At 41.3% G+C, this 25,418-nt stretch overlaps 1 protein-coding gene across 11 annotated transcripts in view; it reads left to right on the top strand.

Annotated features, from left to right (window-relative positions):
* The window catches only part of si:dkey-166d12.2 (rap1 GTPase-activating protein 1), a 145,392-nt gene that overhangs the window by 60,446 nt on the left and 59,528 nt on the right, over positions 1-25,418 (top strand). For 4 of the 11 annotated variants that reach the window (XM_034205683.1, XM_034205680.1, XM_034205682.1 and 1 more), the window contains one exon: positions 23,914-23,949. The exons of 1 other annotated variant lie outside the window; for it this stretch is intronic. Coding sequence is in view for 5 of the 10 variants with exons in the window: in XM_034205673.1 (XP_034061564.1) it covers positions 4,436-4,479; positions 23,914-23,949 (80 nt within the window). In the remaining 5 variants the exon portion in view is untranslated. Of the gene's footprint in view, positions 1-4,111; positions 4,480-23,913; positions 23,950-25,418 lie in introns of those variants that run through there. 6 more of the 11 variants (XM_034205677.1, XM_034205674.1, XM_034205673.1 and 3 more) reach the window with 5 other exon arrangements.

Here is a 25,418-nt window from a genome sequence, read left to right as displayed (position 1 = left end):
GTTTACTTTATTCTCTTATTATTTTATAACTATAATAATCATATAAAGATGTGCCTTTACCTCACTGGTTGGAGAAAAAGCTTCTTATATTCGTTAGCATAGCTAGCTAACCAGATGCTAATAACAACAAAGTTATTGACTGTATGATCAGTATGACAGATGAGCAGATCGCCACTGGGCTTTCAACTAAAGACACAGCCACGCAAAAACTGCAGCATGTGTACGGCTCCTTATTGGTACTGCAATTTCTGAAGTGCCGGAGCGGCGTTCTGTTGCTCTCCGTCAGCACTACACCCCTGTCAGACGAGACATATACCACGTGATGACACGTTAGGCTTGTGTTGTGTTTAAGGACCCTGACCGTGGCCAGGAAAAACAGGCACTCTCTTGTTTAATTATTTTACGGCTCTTTTTTGCTTGTGTTTATAAATTACCTCGAGGGCCGTACCAAACAGTCTCGCGGTCCGTATACGGCCCGGAGGCTCCCACCCCTGCTTTACAACATCAGGAGGATACGTCCCCTCCTGACCCAGAAAGGTGGGGGGGAGCGGTAAGCCCACACACTCCACCGCCAGGGTCATCACCGCCGGGAAGTCCAGACGCGCAGACCTGTGTGCTGGACCCTCCTGGTCGCCGGACCCGAAAGTACCGGACAACGAAGCGTCCTCGTCGTCTTCCTCCTCCGGGAACGCGGCCACCTGGCCCCTCGGGATGGTGAACATGAATGGCACCTGGTCATCCTGTTCCCCCATCTCCATCACCTCGAGGTCCTGATCCTCCGGCTCCTCCTGCAGGCCGAACCTCACCCGAAAATGATCCCCACGATGTCGGCGGGTTTAGGCCGTCTTCGGCGTGGTCCGGCCCCAGGCACTGGAAGCACAGGCGGTGCGGATCAGCCCCCGCGATCAGGCCAGGGCATGTCGGGCAGGTCCGGTGCTCAAGGACTGGTTCCATGCTTGCTTTTCTCTTTCTCTTTTCACGTCTCTTGCTCAGTGTTTCACTTCCGCTCACTGAAGAGAAAGGGATGACAGTCAGGAGGCGAGGCCTCTTTTAATACAGTGAGATGCGCGCGCATTCAGGTAGGCCCGCCCCGGGGCCGGCTACGTCTATAGAAGTCTCAGTAGGTTAATGCTTGAATGATAAGGTAGTACTAGTACCCATAGAGTCCAGTAGAGGGCGGAGCCTGTGAGAGATATAACTAGAAACAAACAGGGAAGACTTAGGAGACACGGGAGGGCAACCGAGGGGAATGCAAAACAGGCAGACGAGACATGGGGACAGAGTGAACAACACGACAAATCACAAAGACAAGACACAGCTGGGGAGGGCAAGCAGGAACACAAGGACAACAGGTGAACACAATCAGAAAACATTTAAAAAATCAAGAAACAATCAACACAAAAGTATGGATGTAGGCCTATGTACTTCTGTCTCTTGTTCTGGAGATGATGGTCAGTAAAGTATTTATCTATCACTGTGACAACCGTCTTAGTTGATTGGACCCCCCCCCCTCTCATAGGGCAGCCTCTCATTGCTGCCTCTGTCCTCCCATTGCCAGTCAAGTCCTCAAAGTCAAGGTTGACCTGCTTTGGAAGAACACTCCAGCAAGTCTGCATGTCTCCTGAATATAACCCTCAGACTCAGACTAATTACACCAAAACCCCCTTTCCCTTTCACCTGTCTCACACAAATCACTCTGGGTAAATAGCTTCTTTTTTTTCTCTGACAAGGACATCTTTTGAGGGACGCAAGGGAAAAGCAAGAGTGAATGGAGCTCCTGAAAGTACATTACTGTAGCGACAATAACAAGTTTGTCAGCAGAAGTCTGGCTCTGGAGAATCATTCAGTTTGAGACATGGCATTTATGTGTCATTATCGGAGGAGCCGAGTATGGCTGACAGGAAAGGAGGAGCAGCCATTTGTGCCCACTTTGCTCTAAATAAAAAATTGATCTGACTGGAGGAAGAGGCTAATTCTTTCCAGTGGAATATATCATGAAAGAACAATGGAATAATTTTCTGGTACAATACATCGGCAGATGCAATGACCATCATAAGCAAAAAAGCTAAATAAATAAGGGAAAGATTTATTTGACAAACCGTCCTAATGCCCCCGCTTCAAAACAAACATTTCCTAAGGGAGTGCTAAGCATTGCATTTGATATAAATAGATTTGACATTAGACTTGATGACATAACCCAAGTATATCACTTCATCCAATATACCCCCTCCTCTAAATTCCCTTTTTATGAGCTCCTGTCTCTTCATCTTAAAATAAAATTGTTGGTCCCAAACCAGCTATTAATGTCCATGTTCGCAAAAGAAGATTGATTGTTTTTACTTGATATACACAAAAGGTGTAAGTCAAGCATCAAGCAGGTCAACATGTATCAATATCAATCAATGAAGGAGCTGAAGGACATTGGTCGGAAACTTTGTATATTCATGTCACATTCCTTTGTCCTCTCCTCTAAGCTTCTGATGTGATTTACAGCCCGGCTGGCCCGAGTCCAGTCAAACCTAATAGAATCACAAAAGGTCGACAGTGGAGTCATCAGGGCGCTCCAACATTAGCGCTGATGCTTAAGGGGACAAAAGGACAATTAATGCACTTGAACCCGACTGCTCAGTGGAGGATATACTATCTCATCACGGCAGAAAACGAAATAATTTACTCAAGTAAGGAAGGGGCTGGAGATAGAGAGGTGATTTAGAGGAAAGACGAGAAGGAGGTGTCAGAGCCTCTCTTGTTTGACTATAAGCAGACGTGCTCTGCCAGCAGATTGATAGAGATATCACTTTCCACTCACCCTGATGCAGGTGACCCTTTCACAATTCCCTCCTTTTGATCGACTAATGAAGTTCAAGAGAAATCAAGCTGATGGAGTTTAACATGGAGTGTGGTCTTATAAAAACCTACCGCATTAAATAGGTCGGGTAAAAAAATAAAAGACTTGAGTAAATCAGATAATTTGGTTCACCCTCTTGTAGTCAAAAACCACTTCAGTAAAATACAGCTGTAATCTCAGATGTGACCCAGGTAATTACTCCAATTTGTGTGATTTTTATATTGCTTTATATTGCGCTAATGAAGTGAGTCTCATATTTATTTGCACCCACTAACCTTAAAACCTGTAACACTTGACAGAATTGTTCTCAGGAAGCTTTAAAGTTTCCATTTCTAAAGTTTTACTTTATGGAATATTATTTTTAAGTCAAGTGTGTAATGTACCAGGAAACAAAAGAAGAAATTAGTTGATAGTACAATATGGTTATTTTAAACCATATATTTAGTGCATTTGCACTGTAAAACACCTCACCTGATTCTGTAACTTATTGCGTTCACCATGTAACACACGCTTCTATTGACTAGCTGTCTAGCGCTCCAACACATTATAGGCTAAGGGGTAGTGCATCTCAAGTGGTTAACTAATCACAACAGAGCCAGCCAGCTAACCAATCAGAGCAATTATTTTTTGGGGAGTTTTTGAACATTAAAGCATGTAAACATGTCACAGTAGCAGCGCAATTGCAAATATGCAAAAATAGGTCAGTTTCCTCTTCGCAGTTTTTCTACATTTATTACCTTGATATCAAAGTTATTGGCAACTGATTACCTACATTAATAAAGTGTATGTAATATACAGTAAACTTTTTACATTTGAGTTTAATAATGTAAAATTAAACAACCCATTTCAATGTCACCTTGGGCTGTTTGAAATGATAACGGACCATTTCACCAATGTTGGCTTTCATTGGACAACATTGTTAACGGAGAAATAATTGGCAGAATAATCAATGGTAAAATGTAAGTTGGGTATTTAGGTGCACCCCCTTAAATATAGCTCTGTCAACAAAGGTATTTATCAATATAGAAATCCTGTCTGTCCTGAACCTTCACGTCTTTTTAAGGTCTTTAACCGCCCTGGAGAAAAGAGCCCCTTGTGTGACACATCATGAGAATCACTTGTCATTGTTGATCAGCAGAGGGAAGTTGCCCTCATTGGACAGTATACTTGTAAATGTAAGTATTGTTTTCCCCTCTTCCAGCTGGAAATGAGAAACACGATTTGCCAGATAGAGCCTGAGAAACAGTCTTGTTTGTTTCCAGGACAACAGGACAACAGGACAGTCGGACATACTTTTCTCTTAATCTGGCAGAGATAGCAGCTACTTATCCAGAGAGCAAAGAGGAGACACAAGAGAGGGAGGGCTGGGCTGTGTACACACAAAGTACTCTCAGACAACACACACACACTTGATGAGGGTTGAGACAAGGAGGGAGGAGAAAGAGTTAGAGGTGTAGAAAGAGAGGAGAGGAGCATAGTGAAAGGAGCAGAGATAGAAACAGGTATGGCTGTTATTCTGTAGCCTCGTGTTGTGCCTTGCACTGATATCCTGCTCTCACCCTGGGAAGCCTCATCATCCAGAGCAAGATGTCTCAGAGGAAAAGGAGTTTCACATTCGGAGCTTATGGAGGGTAAGCTATCAGAGGATTATTCTGTTTCAGAGTACAGTTATTTTGGAGTTTGCCAGCTTTGTGTGTGTGTGGCGGTGTCTGTTGCAGCGTGTTGCTCAGGGACTTGCTCAACAACTGCAGAACCAGTTGACTCTGACAAGGTCATTGACTAACAGCACTCCTAATTTGTGTTTTCCAGTAATAGTAAGTACTGAATAGCTTTTGACATGCTCATTTAATTATCCCCAAAGGGAGAGTTTTTAAGACTTTTCTGAAGTTGCTGGTATGATGATGCGGAATACTTGGCAAAATAAACTAAATGTATCACGCTGATACTGCAAATGCAACAGGGAAGGGAGTAGTAGGGAACAAGTCATGTCAATTAGTGCTAAATACGACATATTATGCACATTTAAGGTTCATATTTGTATTTTGTGTTTCTATTGTGACAGGTCTTTATTTTTCTCATACTGCCTGTGCTGCAGCACCTCTTTTCCCCCTCTGTCTGAAACCAGAGCCCAGTCTGCTCTGATTCAATCCAATCCAACTTTATTCCTATAGCACATTTAAAAACAACATTCTGCTCTGATTGGTTAGCAGGTCGGCTCTGCTGTGCACCCAACGACGTACAATGTGTTGAAACCCTAGCCAATAGAAACGCAAGTGTTACATAGTGATGTCACTATGTTACAGAATTATAGTCAAATTGAGGTTTTTCAGGCAGATTTTTAGGAGAGAAACTCCCTCTGGAGGAAACTTTGAGATTGTATCCTTTGCAGACCATTTACATGCACAAAAACGTATACAGTATTACAAGCCTTCAGGAAAGGTAAAAAAAAAAAAAATATATATATAGGGGCCCTTTTAAATAAAGTTAACAAAATATGCTTAACCTGTTAAACCCCATGCCCCCGCCCCCGCCCCCGTGGGCAAAACACAACAATATTCACAAAACTGTGTCTCAGGGCTTCTTAACGTTTAACAACCTATTAATGTGTCATACCCACTTAACGGGAAGAAACTCAGCTAACTGACGATATGAACCATTTTTACCGAAACAAAACACAACTCTAATGCCGAGTGTCTGAATTAGCACTAAGAGAAATTAACATTTTGTCAATAAGAGTAGTTTTCATATAAAGTGTATGAGAGCTGTCACCCAGCTTCCGGTTTTGGGCATGCTGGCTGTGCATCACTCTCATCCACCAATGGTAATGTTTAGATGGATTTAGGAACTTCCCCTTGATTCTATTGGCTCTAACTGTTCAAAACAGGTGTCAATCACCAAAATCGACCGATGGGTTCAAGAGATAAGGCAAATCCACCCAAATGACCCCAGAAGTGTTTTTTTTTCTTTCTAAACCTCTCTAAAAAGGTCAAATTTCTTTAAAAACTTTTTTTGCATCAATCTTGATACAGGGTACTTATTATGTTATAGTTTGGATTCCTAAAGCTTTTTGTCTACTATCCCATCATTCAAGGGTGGTTTTCACTAGAAGTAATGTTTTTTTTTTTTGGATGGACACTATAATCTAATTTTTTTTTACTATATTATATATTTTTTTACGATACAATCTGAATTTACTTTAACATAAAAACATCTATATTGATTCTGACTTTTCTACATCCAACTCACAGGTGTATCATTGCTTTGAGAAAAAAGATTATTAATTTCCCACACACACACACACACACACACACACACACAACACACACACACACCCACACACCCCACACACACACACACACACACACTACCCCCCCCCCCCACTGCCTGAAACGCCTCGATTGGACTCTTTGGTCGCATTCACACCAGCCTTGTTTAGTCCGGTTGAATCGAACCCTGGTGCGTTTTGCCGCTTGCCGCTGTTCGTTTGGGTTGGTATGAACACTGTCCGAGACCTCAGATGTGAACTAAACGACCGGATTCTGGTCTTGCGTTTGTACCCGCTTCATTTCTGATCAATTGTTGAACAGCATTTCCGTGCACATGACTTGTGTTTAAAGTTTATAGTCTGTTTGAGGTTTGCCTGTGTGAACGCAAACCGAACCTTCGGAAAAATGAAACAATGTAACAAACTGCCGTCTGGTGCGCACCAAAGAAGTGGACTATTGTGCCTTTCACACTAACGCGGTTCTAGGGCCGGTTCGGAGCTAGAGTTGATTGATTGATTGAAAAGTTTATTAACAGCTTGTATATTGGGTACAGTACAGTACAGCTCAAAACATACAATTGTTAAGGGGATGCAGACCAGAGAAAGACTTTCGTCTTGTTTACATCAGGGTCCCCCATTTCCAATTCATCATGTCATTTAAGACATATAAGACATATTTGACATACAGATGGCTTATTTACAATTTACATACAGGTGTTTTTTTACATACAGATTGCTTATTTACAATTTTCATTTAGATTTCGTTCTAATACATCCTAACCGGACATTTAAGACATACCAAGTCTACAGATATACAGTTAGTAACAGAGTCTAAAATGCGAGTATATACATAGATGGGGGGGGGGGAAGCTGTCCATTGAACGACAGGTTGAGATTTGTACCATTACCGGGGCCAGTTTTGCAATGCTCTCCCCCGAAGGTGCTCTTTAAGAGAGGTTTTGAAGGTAAGTATAGTTTTACTTTCCTTTACAGTTGTGGGAAGAGCGTTCCACCTTGATGTGGCATAATTGCGAAACGTGTATTCCCCCTTTTTTGTGCCAAAAATAAGCCTGATAAGCAACCGTTTTTTCCTGTTCACACTGCAGTGGAGCCGGCTCTAAGCACCAAAGATTTTTCGGTCTAGAAGCAAGAACCGCATACGTCACGCTTACGTTGGAGGCGGGGGCAGGGGCGGGATTAACCTGAGCTAACAGTTTATGGCGAGTACGGCAAATGAAAGTTGTAACAAGCAGTAGCGCTGAGCAAAGTGACTAGAACGCAACCACACACTTTATAAAAAAAACACACTTTATAAAGTCAGGCAACACTAACCAGGCTTAGTGTGATTCTTTTTATTTGTACCTTACTTTGACCATCCGTTCGCTGTTATTGATCATTGTGGAGAGCAGGCAGACGTTTTGTTTTGTATTATAGCAGCTATCAGATGGAATCAATACACGGGCTGCACAGGTTGTCATGTCCGACTATCACAAGTAGAATCATGCCTGTAGAAAACGGTTTATGCCACAATAGGATAGCAACAACAAGTAGTCAAGATAGTCAGTTTAGCTTTGGTTGCTATGCTAATGGGCGTTTCCACTGCAGCGGGTAGCTCGCTTTAAGCGTGCCGAGCCGTGCGGGGCCCGTTTTTGGTTGCGTTTCCACTTGGCCTAGTTTTGGCCTGGGGCTACTTTTTCACCTTTTTTCTGGCCCGACTAAATCGTGGTTCTAGGGCCAGGAACAACCAGGCTGAGTCGGGCTGAGTATGCTAAACTAGAGAGAGAATCGCTGGCAAGGGGGCTACAACTACAACAAGATGAACATATTTGACCGTGAATTAATTGTAATACACGTTTCAAAATGATGCCGAAGTAACAACATACTGATACCGGTTAGTAAAAACCATGAATTAATGCTTTGACAAGTCTGCAGACAGACGGCAGGCGAAAAACCCTTTTAAAATGCGTGTTTTCTAAATGTAGCTTGGCTAAGCTAACGTTATATATGCTCCGACCGTCCACACTCACAACAACGGCCTATACAGACATAAATAAACCAGCGACTGTATTCGCCATGACACAGGCAGTCTGTGGTTTGTACTTGTTTAACTTTTGTCAAGTTTCTGAACAGATATGAAGAGCTGTGAGCTCTGAGTGCTAAGAGCTAACTGCTGTGTTGTTTTTCTGGGGCTCTCATTGAAGATGACGTCACGGCTCCGCCTACACTGCGTTACTATAGTAACTGCCCCAGTTCCTAAACTGTAATGGAAACGCAGCATTAAAGTGAGCCGGGCCTAATAAGGCCTAACCAAACCGAGTGAGGCCGAGCGAGGCCTGCAGTGGAAACGCGCCATAACATCACCCATTTTATACCAGAGAAACATTCATTACAGCGTGTTAATGGGAGAATAAACTCTGGTGGAAGAGCAGCACTGCAGCGGTTGGTAAATGCCGCTGAAACACATTAATAAACAATGAACCACGGCACTCTGGAGAAAAGTATAAGGTTGGAGAAGTCGTTATTTAATTTAATCTGGCTTTGTATGATTAAAAGCAACACGATCATCGACCTGACGCAGTCCCCCGTTGTTGTTGTTGTTGTGAGCGTCGTTGGGGAGAACATCAGCGACGTAAACGGTTACGTCATGACGCAGCCGCGGCAGCACCAGTCGGGCTCTGGGCGGTGTGAACAAAACGGGAGCTGAAAAGAAAAACCAGAACCAGAAGAGCACAAGCACGGAGCTAGAATGGGAACTGCGTTGGTGTGAAAGGGGCATATTAGGTGTGAATGCGACCTTTGATTACTTTTCTAACATAGTGACATCACTATGTAACTCTTGTGCTTCTATTGGCTAGCTCTCCAACACATTGTAAGTGATTTGTTAAAGAGTGGGACATTTCTAAGATGTTGACCAATCACATCAGAGCCGACTGGACTCCGACTGGTTTCAGACAGAGGGTGAAAAGAGGTGCTACAGCACAGGCAGAAGGGGAGAAGAATAAATTACTTTTTGAACATTAAAGCATGTAAACATGTCACAGTAGAAGCCCAAAGTACAAATATGAACCTGAAAATGAGAATAATATGTCCTCTTTAACTACACCAGTATTTTAATAAGAGCATTCAAAAATAGTTAACTTTTTTTATAAATGTAACCCGGCTCTTTTTCAGCCTGCCCTTGTCCACACTGTCCCCACATTGTCCATGAAGAAGCTCCACCAAAACGGTTTGATAGTAGTTTCCCTTGCCCAACATGTTCCACTCACATACCTCCTTCTTCAAAGAGAATTGTGACATCACTATGTAACACTTGTGTTTCTATTGGCTAGGGTTTCAACACATTGTACGTCGTTGGGTGCAAAGCAGAGCCGACCTGCTAACCAATCAGAGCAGAATGTTGTTTTTAAATGTGCTGTAGGAATAAAGTTCGATAGGATTGAATCAGAGCAGACTGGGATCTGAGAATTGTTTTAAAGCAAGATGCTGTCTGAGATGAATAAGCAGTTTGTTTAAAAGTACTGTCTAATTTGAATGCTATAAATAATTTAGGTTGTTTCAGGAATATTTGTTTGTTGTTTAAAGTAGTATCTCCAGGGGAAATTAGAGCCTAATGAAAAAAAAGAAAGGATTCTGGAACAGAAATGGATGAAACCGAGACTTGGACAAATAACCACTTTACATTCGTTTCAGCGCTTGTTATCTTGCAGCATGATTTCCGCAAACAATTTTTAATTGAAATTGCCATTAGCAGAAAATAACATTGCTGATTCAAAACGCTTTCAAAATAGAACCAAAAACAACTGGAAATTGTGATCTATTAGAGCCTCACTTTTAGTGCCTCCTCGCTAATGTGACATTATTTTTGTACTATGCAAATTCAGCGCAGGGAATTATGTCTAGCAAGAGCAAGGATTTAAAAACAATTCATGGTTGAGTACTGTGTGGGTGAACAGTTATTTTCAACACTGTTTGTTATGTGTAAACTTTTTTCTTTAACCTCCCACTTGAATTTAAATCCATAAACCATAGGAACAAGAAAGCAAGGGCAGTGCCTATTTTGAGATGTGCGGTTATTATGATAAAATGGAGATTTGGATAAAGATGATCGATTATTCTGGTGGTTTCACAAGCTTGGAAAGATATCTGTCTGGTGAGTCAAGTCAGCGAAACATTTGAGGATGGTGTGCAAAACCCACCGCTCTGTTTCAGTTTCCCTCGCAGGTATTATACCTATTGGTGGAAAAGGATGGTACTATTGTGCATGTCAATCAATCAATCAATGTTTTTTGATATAGCCCAATATCACAAATGTTACATTTGTCTCAGTGGACTTAACAATTTGTACAGAATATCAATATTGTTGTGGAATATTTTCCAAGGCCCATAACTTTGACCCAGTGTATCAGTTCAAACTGTCCTGACTGAGCACAGGCACCTGTAACCTTGGCTGCTGTGCTCTCAGTGTTTTGTCTCCCTGTTCCTGCCTGTTGGCGTCAGCTGATAGAGGTGTTATCATTCTATCTTGTTATGCAGCATGTTGATGATGCTCTCTGAACTAGCTAAATACATGGGTCTGGGGTAGAGTTCTTCAGAATTGAGGTGGCAACTCTACCGTGAAGTCAGAACCTCTGACTCTTGGACTTGTGATGTGAATCCTCCGGCCGTTAACTCCAAATAAACCATCATGTGTTTGACATCAAAGCTACTGCTCCTACCGTGTCTCCTTCCTGAGTCGGTGACTCCCACTGCATAGCAACACAGAAGTTTCCTCTACAAATATGACAATACGACACCCTTTGTCCTTGGACCCTCACATCGTACAAGGAAAAACTTCCAAAGAAACCCCACAGTTAATGTGGAAAAATGTAAGAAACCTCAACAGAGGAGGGATCCCTCTCCCAGGACGGACAGACGTGCAATAGATGCCGTGTGTAAATTGAAAAGATAATACATTTATATTTTATGTATGCATCATGACATCAAGTCAAATTCCTCGTATGTGTGAACCTACCTGGCAATAAACCCGCTTCCGATTCTGATTCTGATTTACAACATATGCGGTCTAAATGTTTGGAAATGCATGTGTCTATAATAAGAAGATGAATCCAGGAGGATGGCAACAATCCTGTGGGAGCCATCAGAGAAGTAGTATGATGAGTCAGGCAGGACCACATTGATAAGTTCAGCCACGACTCAGGATCCCAGCATAGATAGACACCAAAAAGAGATTTGGGGGAAGCTGGGTTATTCGGAACATGAGAGTACACATATGAGAGTACAGAGGTACAGACAGAGAGAAGGAAGAAGTAAGGTGTCCCCCGACAGTCTAAGCAGCAAAACTAGGGGCTGAATATATCAGCCCTAACTATAAGCTTTATCAAAAAGGAAGGTCTTAAGCTGACCTTTAAAAACGGAAAGGCACCAACTGGAAGCTGATTCCACAAATGTGGAGCTTGATAACAAAATGCTCTGGCTCCCATTGTATACTTTTAGAGACTCTAGGAACAACCAACAACTCTGCATTACAACCAACAACCCTGCATGTAGTACGCCTTTTACTCTTAGTCATTTTAGCAGTTCAGTGGTATGTCTTTTTTTATTTCGTGGCTCTGATTATTTGTTTTAGGCACCTGCATTAGAAATGCAATGAGATTACTCATTTTAGATTAGAGATCCCTGGGTCCCGCTCATCACATGTGAAGATATGCTTTTTTTTAATATATATAATTCTAAATTATATATCTTGGGCTTTAACAGATTGGGATGGCCATTTCTCATTGGTTTTGATGTGTCATAGTTCATGTTGAAATATTCATGACTGAACAATGTCTTTAAAAAAAAATAAAATCAGGTTCACATGTCTAAAAAGGTCACATTTTCTCCATCCATCTTTTACGGCTTATCCTGAGTTGTGTCGCACATACATTTGTTTCAGCAGAGGGCCCCAAATACCCTTCCAAAGCGCTCCCAAAGCGTGGAGATATAATGCATCCACCTGGGGAAGGGTGCCTGGAACACTTCCCTACGGAGGGGGCTGGGTGGCATCCTTAGCGGGTGCCCGAAACACCTTAACTTGCTCCTTTCAACACGAAGGATCAGTAGCTCTACTCCCAGTCCCTTCCGGATGACTGAGCTTCATATCTTATCCCTAAAGCCCCTGTCACACTGTCCCGAAATTGACACCAGATGGACAGACGATAAAGGAAATGTTCAAATTCGACTGATCGTAACAACATCAGTACAGTATCATAGTACTTTAACATAACTGTTTTTGTTACTTTCGTAAGCTAAACCGTTAGCAAGTAGCTATAGCTAGCCAGATATATTAAATAAACACTTTGTCATACAATCTAAATGTTGTGTTTTTTAGCGTTACTTGGTGATTTCAAAGAAAGCTCTCTGGGAAATGTTGACTTACTGTCTGTGTTCGACATGAAGCTAGAAGCTACCTTACAGTACACAGTTGATCCTGATTCCTGAGTCCTGTCGTGTTTCATAGTTAGCTTAGCTAAGCATCAACCTAGCACTGAAATATATGGATGTTATGTGACAGTATTTCTGAGAAAAAGTCAGCTGAAATGGTGGCATAGTTGCCACTGCTTTACGTGTCGACAGCATGTTTGAACGTATTTGCAGCAGTAAATATGGCTGTCTGGCCACTGACGTTGCCATAACAACACCTGCATTTAAATGTGCAACCTCTTTTTGTGACAGATTTTGCATGAAAATATAATTCTTCTGATTGATATTTCCTATTGACAGCTAGTTACTATGTGAACATTATGAGATGGACAGCCAGCTAACAAGCTTTTTATACAAATATTTCAGATCAAAGCCAATCCAGTGGGGCTCCTGAAAGGGAGCAAGGGACACTATGCTCCCAAATATTAAGCCTTGACCCCCATCTTAAAATTGATATGATCAAAAAATGATCTGCATTGTCGGAGGCCTTTTTTCCTCATTATCATGTCAAATTGTACAGCTTTCCTTAGTGTTGAAAGCAGAAAGATGACTATATTAGAGTATTAAGTGAAAATGACTATATTAAAGTTTTAAGTAAATATATTAAGTGAATTACTCAAACTGCATTTGTATAGGAATGATTCTGTCCTATTGGCAGATAACTACTCTAACAGTGATATCTACAAGAGATGTCAATTTAACTATTTTCAATTGGTTAGTATTACATTTTGTGACAGTGTGGTGACACTCATTTTAATGAAGACAAATGTGTGTATCTTGAAATTCATTTATTTGACAGAGCTGGAAACTGATTGACTTACATACTTGTTTGTGTTTACCTACACAGTCATCACAGATGAGCCAAACAGAGTAGAGGATGAAGAAAAGGAGAACAGGAGAAAGGGACACACTAGAAGGAGATACAAAAGACAAGAACGACAATGGAGACAACAATGAACAGGAACACCAGAACAGACAAGAGTCAATGAGTAACATGACTGATTTAGGGACTGCAGATACAGGGCCAAGGCAAGTGAGACACCACTGCTTTCCATCCAGCATGTTTGGCAAAAGAGATCATTTCAACCGCAAACAGCAAGAGATGAGGGATTATTATTTCCTCCTTCCATCCCTTTTTTCTGTTTAATCTGATTACTAACTACTTCTAATAATTTGACATAGTTTATGATTTAATTGGAAAATGAAGTGTTTTTAAATAATAAACCCGTTTCTGATTCTGAGATTTATTTTTGACATATGGGTGTTGAGAGATGTATCCATATCTCTTGATGTTGCTCTCAAAGTGCACAAGATTGATGCTTTTAACTTCAGTATTTAAAAAAAGTCTTCCTGGGGGACCCCAGAGGAGGTGAGTTCCCCCCAAAATAGCACTTTGTCTGTGCTTATGTAACTCCGGTGTAGTGTCCCCTCGGCAACAGATCACTCAGAGCTGGTGATTACTTTCCTGCATTTCAATGGACAGCATATAAAAAGGACACGTGAGCTGCATTGCTTAAGAGATCCTCTCATGCTATCTCTTTTACAAAATAAGTGTCCAGTCAACAACAAATTTCAGTGATCGTATAGTGGTAGTATATTTTTCACAAGCAATGTGAAACATTAAACTTATACAAACTGGTGTACAAAACTCACATACCTGCGTTGGTCTCCTGGAGTGTCTCTACTCTTTCTTCTCCACATCTCTTGTCCACCATCAGAGATTGCAAACATTTCAGAAACAGCTAGAGGTAGGGGACAAACAACTTGTTCGCTGGGCATGTCAAAAACCTCCTGCAAGACTTTAGGGAGCCTTTCAGCCCCTCTAGCAAAGGGACTGGAAAGCAAGCTTTGAAAATGCAGTACCATCTACATGCTGTCCTGTTCCAGACACTGCTCTCAACCACTCAGGGCCTGCTTGAATACCTGCAGAAAGAAACAATTGACTTGGTGCAGGCAGTAGATTACAAAACAGCAGTTGAGAACACACTGAAAAGTTACCAAAGTAACGAGAAAGCACATGAGGTCTATGACAAGACCAAGGCCCTGTGCAATGATCTTGATATTCCCGAAACTGTGACACAGAGGAAGAAGCGTAGAAACATGGAAGACTTTGTAGTCGAGGCATCATGTGGAGCAATGTGAAACATTAAACATAAATAAACTGGTGTACAAAACTCACATACCTGCATTTCAATGGACAGCATCAAAGGACTCGTGAGCTGGGTTCTGGTGCTCAGATTAGCTATTGATGATCACGTTGATAAATCATATAAAACAAATAGCCAATCACACTAAAAACATGTTGCTGTGACTGTGAGCATTAAACAATTAACATTAAACTAAACAAACACAACAGAACGTTATTGTCCTTATAAAATAAAAACATACATTTTGTCCACCGAGATAATACAGGCACCTTACCCTCAAGAGATCCTCACGTGCTATGAGAATCTCCCACACTCCATTGCCGTAACAAAGCTTTTTGTTTGTGACACCAGATGGCGCAATTGTGTATGTGTGTGTGGGGAGTCTTGCAGTAGAACATTTGACTGTAGCGCCGCCACTGTGGGCTAAGCCCCGAATGTTTCCAGGTCCAGGCGACGCCCCTGGGTGAGAGTAAGAATAAAGATGGACTGGTAGACTGAGAAAGTTGTCTTCTGGCTCAGGTCTCTCTTCATCACAACGGTGTGGTAAAGTGAGTGCAATAGGTGCATTCACACCGCAGTACTTTTCCCACAAAGGTTCATGAGAACTTAGTTCATGAGAACTCTTTTGTCGCGTTCACACCAAAAAGAGCCGGTACTAAAATTAGTTAATGAGAACCTTTTTACCCCCACGAAAGTCCCTGCTAGAGAGCAGGGACTTTCGTGCGGCTCTCTTGTGAGAAAAGAGCTATATTTCTGATTGGCTGGGCGGATTGCAAACCACGCCCCGTAAAACTCCCAAAAAGTTTTGTGAATCCGCCATTTTATTATCCTCGCATTAGCATTATTAGCATTAGCATTAGCACAGCGCAGAAACGCAGAGAGACTAATTTATGGCAAAATAAAACATGGGAGCGGTGGAGATGAGGAGGTATCGGCGTTCTGACGATTTACTCGGAAGGCTTCAGTAGAAGCTGCTGGGAGTCCCAGCAGCTTCTACTGAAGCCAGTCCCCAACTCCGGGGACTTCCGGCCGGGGACTTTGAGCGGCAGTATACGCCGTGAAGTGGTTTGTGGCCTGCCAGTAAACCCAAAGCAGAAGAAGAAGAATAGACGTCAGCGGCTTCATTTGCCTAATCCACCCCCAGGGACTTATTCCGGTGTGAATGCGATCTGTACTTAGTTCATGAGAACTAAAGAGTTCTCATGAACTAAGTTCTCATGAACCTTTGTGGGAAAAGTACTGCGGTGTGAATGCGCCTAATACCGCTCGTTCTGCTCTGATCCACCAGCCCATCTCACGCTCAATTGTCCCCTGACCCGAGAACAAGATACTTGAACTCCTTCACTTGGGGTAAGGACTCATTCCTTACACGGAGTGGACAGTCCATGGGTTTGCTACTGAGAACTATGGCCTCTATTTGGAGGTGCTGGGACTCCAAACTCACACTTAGTCAAATCAAGCTCCTGGCGAAGTCTGATACTATATAATATAATTATAATTTAACTGCTATTTTTCTGCTTTTTAGTCGTATTACTTTGTGTAAAAGCAAATTTTCTTGCAGTTGTTTTTTTGTCCAGATAACATATTGGAGACAAGTAGTGCTGTCAGTCAATTTTGGAGTCTCTTCATCTCTTCACATAATTTTGAGAAGATTAAAATGTTTACAATTTGTATTATCAGTACGCTTTCAATTTCCATCTTTTCTGAGCGAACCAGCCAAATTCCGACTTTACCCCATTGAGGGTTTGTTTGTCGCTTCTACTAAAGCTGCATCCAATTTAGTTCAATTATTCTTAAGAAAAGTTGATGTCGGTTTGGAAATTAAATTAGCTGGTGAAATTCTGGTTTGCCTCATTGTCGGATCTATAAACCAGCTTGGGTAAAAGTGGACTACATCTAAAATGGATAAGGAAATCTGTAGTGTTAAGTCATTTAGAATAAATAAGTCTTTACTCCCATTGTATACATTAAATCCCCACAGACCGAATATTATAGTTAACAACAGCCCTCATTTATCACTTCTAGCTGAGGATGAGTGCTGATGGGGGATAATTACTGAAGTGCACTTGACAATCTTGTTCTAAATGGCAACGCTATAGCCCTTCCACTCAAAGAAAGCTTGATGAATACATTTAGCTGCATCTCATATTGATTTTACACATTAAATACACAGTGCTTTCTGTCTGAATGGCTACGATTGTTTTCTGTTGTCTGTTTCCTGGTAGAGAATGAAGAATCTTGTCAATGAAATGTGCATTGTTGTATCTCAGTTTTCGCTGGATTATATGTGATACTCTATCAAAAATATTTGTTATTATAATATATAACAAAAAAATAAATTACGGTATCGAAATTACTTTAAATGTCATAAAAACACCTATAAAATAAACTCTACAGCTAGGCCCATTTAGTTTACTTCTACCTATTTGTTTGTCCTTCTTTTAATGCAAGTGTCCTGTGTCTCCACAGTTTAAGGAGGAGGTTTGTTTATGTGACTGTCTGTTTTCACTCCTGACTGTTAATACCAAAATATTGTGTCGCCTCAGCAGAGGAATAATCACCTGGCGTATCGCTGACTTTCAAAGTAATAGTTCCATTCTCAACACTGAGCAACAAACACAGCAAAAGGTCAGAGCCCTCACCAGCAACACGCATAATGTCACTGTTTGTATGTCAAATACGTTTTACGGTTATGCGGTGTTGTATCGAGTGACAAAACAAAGTGCTCAGAGTGTGCATAACTCTCATGAAATAACATGTTTGATGTTGGACACACTGTGGTGAAACTGTTGCAATTTCTTACATCATCCTTGTCTCTCCTGATTTTACAACAAACACAAGAAAAAGGAGAGATGACAGGAAAGACTATATAAGCTAATGACCGACTGTTGCGCTCGATACATGTCAGACATTTAACAGCCCTGGTTTGACCCCTAAGCTCTGTCCTGCCACCCAGTGGAGGGGCATGCCTGCACTAGTCCCTCTACTCTACAAAGGGTAACCTAAAGGGGTGCTCCAACTATTAAGTAATCTGACACCAGATTGCTATATTTCCTAAATGCAACTCTTTTATTATACCTGTCTTCTGAATACCAACTTCTTCTAAACCACACATTAAAGGTCACCTATTATGAAAAATGCACTTTTTGATTTATTTTATACATACATATGTGTCCCCGGTGTGTGAGGAGACTCACAAAGTGTCAAAAAATACAACCCTCTCTTTTCCTCCTTACCCACATCTCTAAAAGCATTGAACTCCTGGCAACGTCCAGCCCACGTCCCAACCTATCGTCCCCATATACAGTCGGCTAGCTGAATCCCCTCCTGCAGCTGTGTGTCTGTGTATTCAGCAGGATGTCTACTAGAGGGACTTAGAGTAAAGTTATTTTATATATATATATATATATATATATATATATACACACTGAATAAAGAACATGTCAAGCTACTGTATATGCTGTATCAGAAATAATGCGCAACGTGTTTTAAAAGTAATATGGTCTGTGTTTACATTAGCAAGCATTGCTAACGCTGGAGAGAGTCTGTGTACCGGCTCGAGAGAAAGCGTTTGAGCTCCATACTTTTTCAGAAATAATTCTTGATGAGATTTGGAACATAAAATAGCATTTAATCGTGGCAGCGTTTAGCTGAGTTTCTGCTGGTAGAGCAGACGCTCTTCTCTTCACAGAGCTCACCGCTTGCATGCAGAAAGGGGCGTGGCCAGCAGCAGCTCTGTAACATTTAAAGCTATTCACCCAGAATCAGCACTTTTGTAACAGGGGCTGAAATAGAGGGGTATGAGGCATACTACAAAAGTTGCTCTTAAAAAAACACTGTCAGAGTCTGCTCTCAGTTCCTATCCATCCTTAACCCTCCTTGGCATAAACACACTATTTAAAAAATAATTTATGAATATTTTATGACTGTAGCATATGAGATGTAAGTGTTGCTCCTGAATGCATCCCTGACTCCAAACTCTCCTTAAGGTAATTCTTATGTAACGTTATGTGACATTGCCAGGAATCTCATTTTATTATTTTAACTTTTTAAGGAGGCAGAGAAAAGAAATAGAATAATCAATATACTGTCTCTCCTTCAATGTCGATGGATACTGGCAACAGACTGGCAAGCAAGTATATGGATTTAGTAGACCTCAACATTAAATGTCATTGGTTTGCATTGAAAAAACATAGGAAAAGGTGAGTGTGAATGTGTTTTGATAGGCAAGTTTCTCAGATGACCCACCTCACACAGAGCCCAGTCTCCCTCACACATTATTATTGCACACTATACTTCAGTTACCTTTATTTCCTACTTCACTGGCAGGAGACAGTCTGCAGTCTCATTGTGTTGTTGTAACTGACGAATGGAGCGAGAGCTTGTGAGGGTATTAGCACCGAATGACAATGGTAATTGTTTGATTGTCTTAGCCCCGGGAAGCAAAGGATAAGCGGCGATTATCAGGAGATTGATTGTCCACACTCAGCGTCTACTTAGGTGCTTCAGAGACTGATCCAGGTAGTTTTTGCCCTGCATCATTATATATGCAGGGCATAAACTAAGAAGTGAGCTGCCACACAAAACCCCTCGTGTAAAAAAAACCTTTTCCTTTTAAAAAAGAGGAATAGTTTCGGCGAAAACTAAAAGGTACCATGGGGTCAGATTATAATTTTCCAAAGGGTGGTTCATTTAGCATGAAACACTTGAATTAACTAAAGGACAAGTTAAAAAATAAAGTAGAAAGAAAGGGAGGTGATAGAAAACAATTTCTGCTAAAAAGTTAACAATGATTGAATCAGACCTAAACATTCCAGATGTGTGTAACTCACACACTGCACTGTAATTTTTATTAATGTATCTTTGCTTTTAATTTTTTTTAAATGTCATTTCATAATATGTTTCGCTCTTAATGTCTTTCATATTTGTAAAGCACTTTGAATTGCCTTGTGTTGAAATGTGTTATATAAATAAACTTGCCTTGCCTTTCTGACTTTTTCAATCTCCTATAACTTCTTCCTGGCGGTTATTTCTAACACAGACTTTCTCTTTTTGTAATGACTGGTCTCCAAAAATCTGTCTGCCTTCACGGCACATCTGCCAGCTGCTCCTTCCCATCTTCAAGACTATCCAATGCTAGATGGACTTAGCAAGTGGCTGGCAGGCAGAGGTGTGGATAAATGAGGTTGAGGGAAGAAAAGGGAGCGGAAACAAGGGGGGGGTGGGGTTGTGGACCGTATCCATTCTGGCTTCATGAGGGCAAATTGGCCTCTAGTTAAAACGGCATTAGTGATTTTTGCTTTAACTTATCATAGTGTTGGCTATAGAATAATTAAACCCATCCGCCTTTAGATTGGTTCCCCATCAGCATCACTTTATTATGCAATTCAGTTTTGCATCCGGGTGGTCTATGATCTGCCAAGAAAATTAATTCTCCTTTAAAGGCGGAAAAAGCCAACTCTTTCTGCTAATGAAAATATCCATCAATAGCTCTGATGCGGCTTTCACACCAGCGCTTTTTCCCTTTCGAGCCCCGAGCTAGAGCTTTTCTGGTTCAGCTCCGGTTTCCCTTTTCTGCTCCCGCTCTGTTCACACCGCCCAGCACCCGACTGGTGCTGCCGCTGCTGCGTCATGACGTCACAGTTTAAATCGCTGATTTGCTCCCCAACGGCATTACGGCGCTCACAACAACGGGGAACTGCGTCGGGTCGATGATCGTGTTGCTTTTAATCACACGAAGCCAGAATAAATTGAATAACGACTTCTCCAACCTTATACTTTGCTCCAGAGTGCCGTGGTTCATTGTTTATTAATGTGTTTCTGCAGCATTTACCGACCGCTGCAGTGTTGGCTGCTCTTCCACGGGAGTTTATTCTCCTCCGTTAGCTCCCGGTTAGCTCACACTGCAGCGGCCGCTCTAAAGTATTCACTGTCCGACTCACACAAGCAGCTGATACATATCCCCAGTTCCCCTTAGCCTAAGTGAATGTGTGTCAGTCTGAATTGACGCTGTTTGGTATCACAACGCTGTTATGAAAGTTTCTCTGGTATAAAATGGGTGATGTTTGCATAGCAACCGAAGCTAAACTGACTACTTGCTATTGCTATCCTATTGTGGCATAAACCGTTTTCTACAGGCACATTTTACCGGCGTATTTTTATTATGATTCTACTTGTGATAGTCGGACACGACAACCTGTGCAGCCCATGTATTGATTCCATCCGATAGCTGCTATAATACAAAACAAAACATCTGCCTCTCCACAATGATCAATAACAGTGAACGGATGGTCAAAGTAAGGTACAAATAAACAGAATCACACGAAGCCTGGTTAGTGTTGCCTGACTTTATAAAGTGTGTTTATAAGCACTACTGCTTGTAGGCAGGCATGACAGTCGACCCATGTTCAGGGGAGGAGGGTTTAGTTTCCTGCACGCCTCGACGTAAGAGAGACGTAAGCGACGCCACCTCTTAGCTCCGAAAGCTCTTGCCTCTAGACCAGTGGTTCTCAAAGTGGGGGCGCCCCCCCCCCCCCCTCTGGGCGGCGCAGAGGCATGCCAGGGGGGGCGTGAGAGACCAGGAGGAAAAATGGCTATAAAAAAATATTTAAAAAAAAATCATAAATTGAAAAATTATTGATTCGAAAATAATATGATGCAGTACTATTACGTCTGGGTCTCTGTGTTTCAATAAAGCTCGGCTCTGCGTGTGTGTGGAACGAGCCATTTTGTGTGCGCGAGCGAGAGACGCACCGGTACCGGAGATCGTTGTTGTTAGCTTCCGGTGCTAGCGAGCTACGCTAACGGATATAAGGAGTTTTTTCAACAACAAGGTGGAGGAGAGTCCTCTCCTGTCAGACTGAGAGGCTCAGTGAACTAAAGGACAGTGTTATCTCAGTGGGTCTCAAACGTTTTGGTCACCATTAATGTAAACAATTATTTCCGAGGCACACGTTTATATGATCATTAGAGTTATAAAAAAATAAGAGAATAAATGAAAAACAGGTATGAAATACTATATGACAGTAAAACAAGAATAAAGTTTAAAAGGGTGATTTGTAAAATATCCATAAAGAAAAAGTAAATCTGTTTCAAATGGGTGTTGAGAGATGTATCCATAGATCTCTTCATTTTGCTCTGAAAGTGCACCAGATTGATGCTTTTAACTTCAATATTTAAAAATAAATCTTCCCGGGGGAACTTGCCCCCGGACCCCCCTATGTGAGGTCCACACACCACCTATAAAAATAGTACTTTACCCCTGCTTACACTATGCGGCGAGCTGATTATCGAGCCTTCATTGTAACAGTTGCGGGTACGTTGTGTATTTGCGTGGGGAGTGTTGCAGTAGAAAATTCCACTGTAGCGCCCGGTACCTTAATGGGAAACCCTAAATGTTTGAGCACCCTCTATGAAACGTCAAGCTACCCCACAGCACCCCCAAAATAAATCTCTGGCGCCGCCACTGAGCCTGACTTGTGTTGGGGGGGCCAGACTTTCTTTTTTTTCTCCAAAGGGGGGGCCTGACAGAAAAAGTTTGAGAACCACTGCTCTAGACCGACAATTTTTTGGAGCTGGAAGTGAACCGGATTCTGGAGCTAAGAGCCGGCGCCGCTGCGGTGTGAAAAGGAAAAACCGGCGCTTTTCAGGCTCCAGCTCCGAGCCGGAGCTGAAAAAGCGCTGGTGTGAAAGGGGCATGAGTATAGAAAGGGGGGTAGTAGTGATGGACATACAGTAGTTGCCATCGGACTCGGTTCCTCTTTAAGGAGCTTTTCATTTTTAAAGTCTGCAATTGTACTGTTTGAAGTAGTCTTACTGCTCTCACCTGAATGGTTTCCAGCCACAGCAGACAGCTCATGCAAAGATAGCACAGTTAATGAACATAGTGGGGAATTGAGCTGCCAAAGAGCCAGATGTTTCCCTTAGGAATTAGTGGCAAAGGGAAAAAGCAGAGCTATAAGTAGAGTGAACATTATACTGCAATTTATAAAACAACTACATCAATCCTTTTGATGCCGTGAGCGACTCATCAGAAAGTTTCTCTTGGAGATATTTTCTTAAGATGTTTATGAGAAATTGTATGGATTTTAGTTCAAATCCCATGACCAAAATTGACCGACAAACAATCTTTTACTTACGGCTGATATTGATGTTTAATGTTGAATTATTCTCAATTTCAGCTTTGCATTTGACACTGATGATGACTCAATTCTTTAACATTTGCCTTAAGAAGTGGGTTTGCATCAGGACACTGCTCTAAACTGGTCAAAATTATCAAACAAATCTTCAGTAATGTTGAACTCTGGCGTTCCCCAAGTTTTCATACCTGCCCCCCTTTTCTTGTGTATATATATGTTTCCATTAGGACACATCATTCATAAATAAGCTCCATTGTTATGCAGATAACACCTAAATGTTTGTCCAATACACATTTTTAAAAATACAATAAAAAAGAAACTGCAAAGTACGAAATATTTACAACCTTGTTGTGTTCAAAGTTTCTAACACTTCTACAGCTAAATGAAAACACATTTTAAACAGTTGTATTTGGTCCCACAAAGTCATACCCTATTTTGTTATAACATATTATCTCTCTGTCTACAAATGTTAAACCTGCACCCAGACACCTGGGTGTTTTATATTTCACAGTGACCTTTCTTTCGAAAAATGGATGGCAAGGTCACGTTTTTATCAGCTATAGATAATCTCAAATCTCATTCATGCTTTTATTTCATTTCGGTCGGAATGTTGTTATTTATTGTATTCAAGGTTAAGCAAAGAAGAAACGCACATTCCTGGCCTCCAGCTTGTACTGAACACAGCTGCTCGGCTTTTCAACAAATACTAGAAGACAATATAATTTCAGCCCTGCTTTAGCCTTCCTTCACTCATTACTTTTATTTTATATTACATATTTGATTACGAATTTACTGAATGCTTCTTAGGCACAGTTGCAGCTCCAATAAAAGCAATAAACCAGCTTGGCTATTAAAAACAATGGTTTGTGTTAACTGAAAAAGACCCTGTCTCAAAGCATTCAAATTAATGAAATTAATCTTAACCTTACCACTAATGACTTTTTTGGTATTATTAGAAACTTTGCCGATCTTCCATTGTTTTTCCTTTTTCCAGTATTTAAATCAACTTGTAATTGATTGGTTGATTAATCTGCTGTCACTTTGTTTCTCCAGAGTTGACAATACTTTCTCCAGGACCAGAAGCTTGTGGTGAGTCCTTCTCTTTTTTTATTGAAAAATAACATTATGCATCACATAATTTAGTTACATGCTTGACTGATCCCGACATCCTCCTCCCAAATTCTGCATTTCCATATTCGGGGTTATGCTGCAATACATGACTTACCACCGTTTTGATAAGTTATCTAACGTCACTCATCATAAAGCAGAATGAAGCATGACTATAATTGTATGGACTGGCTCAATTCTACATCCTGAAGTTCACATTTAAATACATGTGTCGTGGCTTCCTTCCTTGTCTTTCTATCAAGCCATTAGACGCCCTAAACAGACAGTTCTAACTCATTTATTTCCTTTAAATTACTTACAGTTTGAAGGGTTGCTTGGCCTCCAATGGTTTAGATGATGTTGCGATGTGTTTGCTCAAAATAAAATAACAAACTTTTGCACATGCAACAAAGAAAATAGGCCTTTACAATATTCAAAAGAAATAGGCAAAACTCAAATAAAATAATAAACAACTTAGGTATTCTTTCTTTCTTAATAATGCTTATATAACTTCATAACTTAAAGGGTACTTGTACGATTTGTATGTGTAGTACGTGTACGTGTACGGTTAAAAACTGTTCCTCGACGGCGTCTCTCAAACAGGTTGCCCATGACTGTGGCTTTAGCGCAGGCGCCTTGGGAATTGTAGTCTTGTTGTGGTTATTTAACATCTTGCCAGGGACAATAGTTGAAACAACAATATGTCTTCCTGTTGAAATACATTTCAATAATTGCAACCAAGTCCACTCAGCATCAGGATAGCCTTTGATGTTCCCATCAATTTAAAGCTATGTTAGTTATTTTAGCTTATACTCCAAGAAGTAATGTGATGAAAGGTGGTATCCTTACTCGAATATTCTCATACGGTGCTTTTTCTTAAAATGAGTTTCTCACAGTCTTCTCTTATGGCCTTAGACATTTGCATATGATTTAAATGGAGACAGTGGAGCTTGTAATGTTTCCTATTTGGCAGGAAGTCTCACAGCACGGAGAAGCAAATGTGTGGCTGTAAATACAGGTGGCAAGAGCAGAGAAATGTGACATGGGAGCACATGCCTGTCATACCAGCTGGTCATCTGTGACCAACACGTTCTCACTCCCAACCCGTCACATGTTGACGGTCGGTCAGGGCCCCTCCCCGTCGCAATCATTTACAAACTTTTCAACTACAACCTGTAAGGGAAACTTCTGCAGCAATGGAGAGTCAGGACTCAGAGAGACACGAGGAGAGTTGGAGCTTTGATGTCAAACAATGATGTTTATTACAAGTCAACGGCCGGAGAATTCATATCACAAGTCACAGCAGCAAAAGGTTCTGACTGCACGGGTGGGTTGTCATGTCAATTCTGATCAGCCTATCTCTCGATTTAACTAGTTTACAGAGAGTTAATGAGCATATTGGGGCGTTAACACCTGGAGACACTGAATGACTTATCTGACTCTTAGGCTCT

This window comes from Gymnodraco acuticeps, unplaced genomic scaffold (genome assembly GCF_902827175.1).
Source record: "Gymnodraco acuticeps unplaced genomic scaffold, fGymAcu1.1, whole genome shotgun sequence".
NCBI lineage: Eukaryota > Metazoa > Chordata > Actinopteri > Perciformes > Bathydraconidae > Gymnodraco > Gymnodraco acuticeps.
Note: the sequence above shows the minus strand (reverse complement) of the source record. Positions and strands in the feature narration are given on the sequence as shown.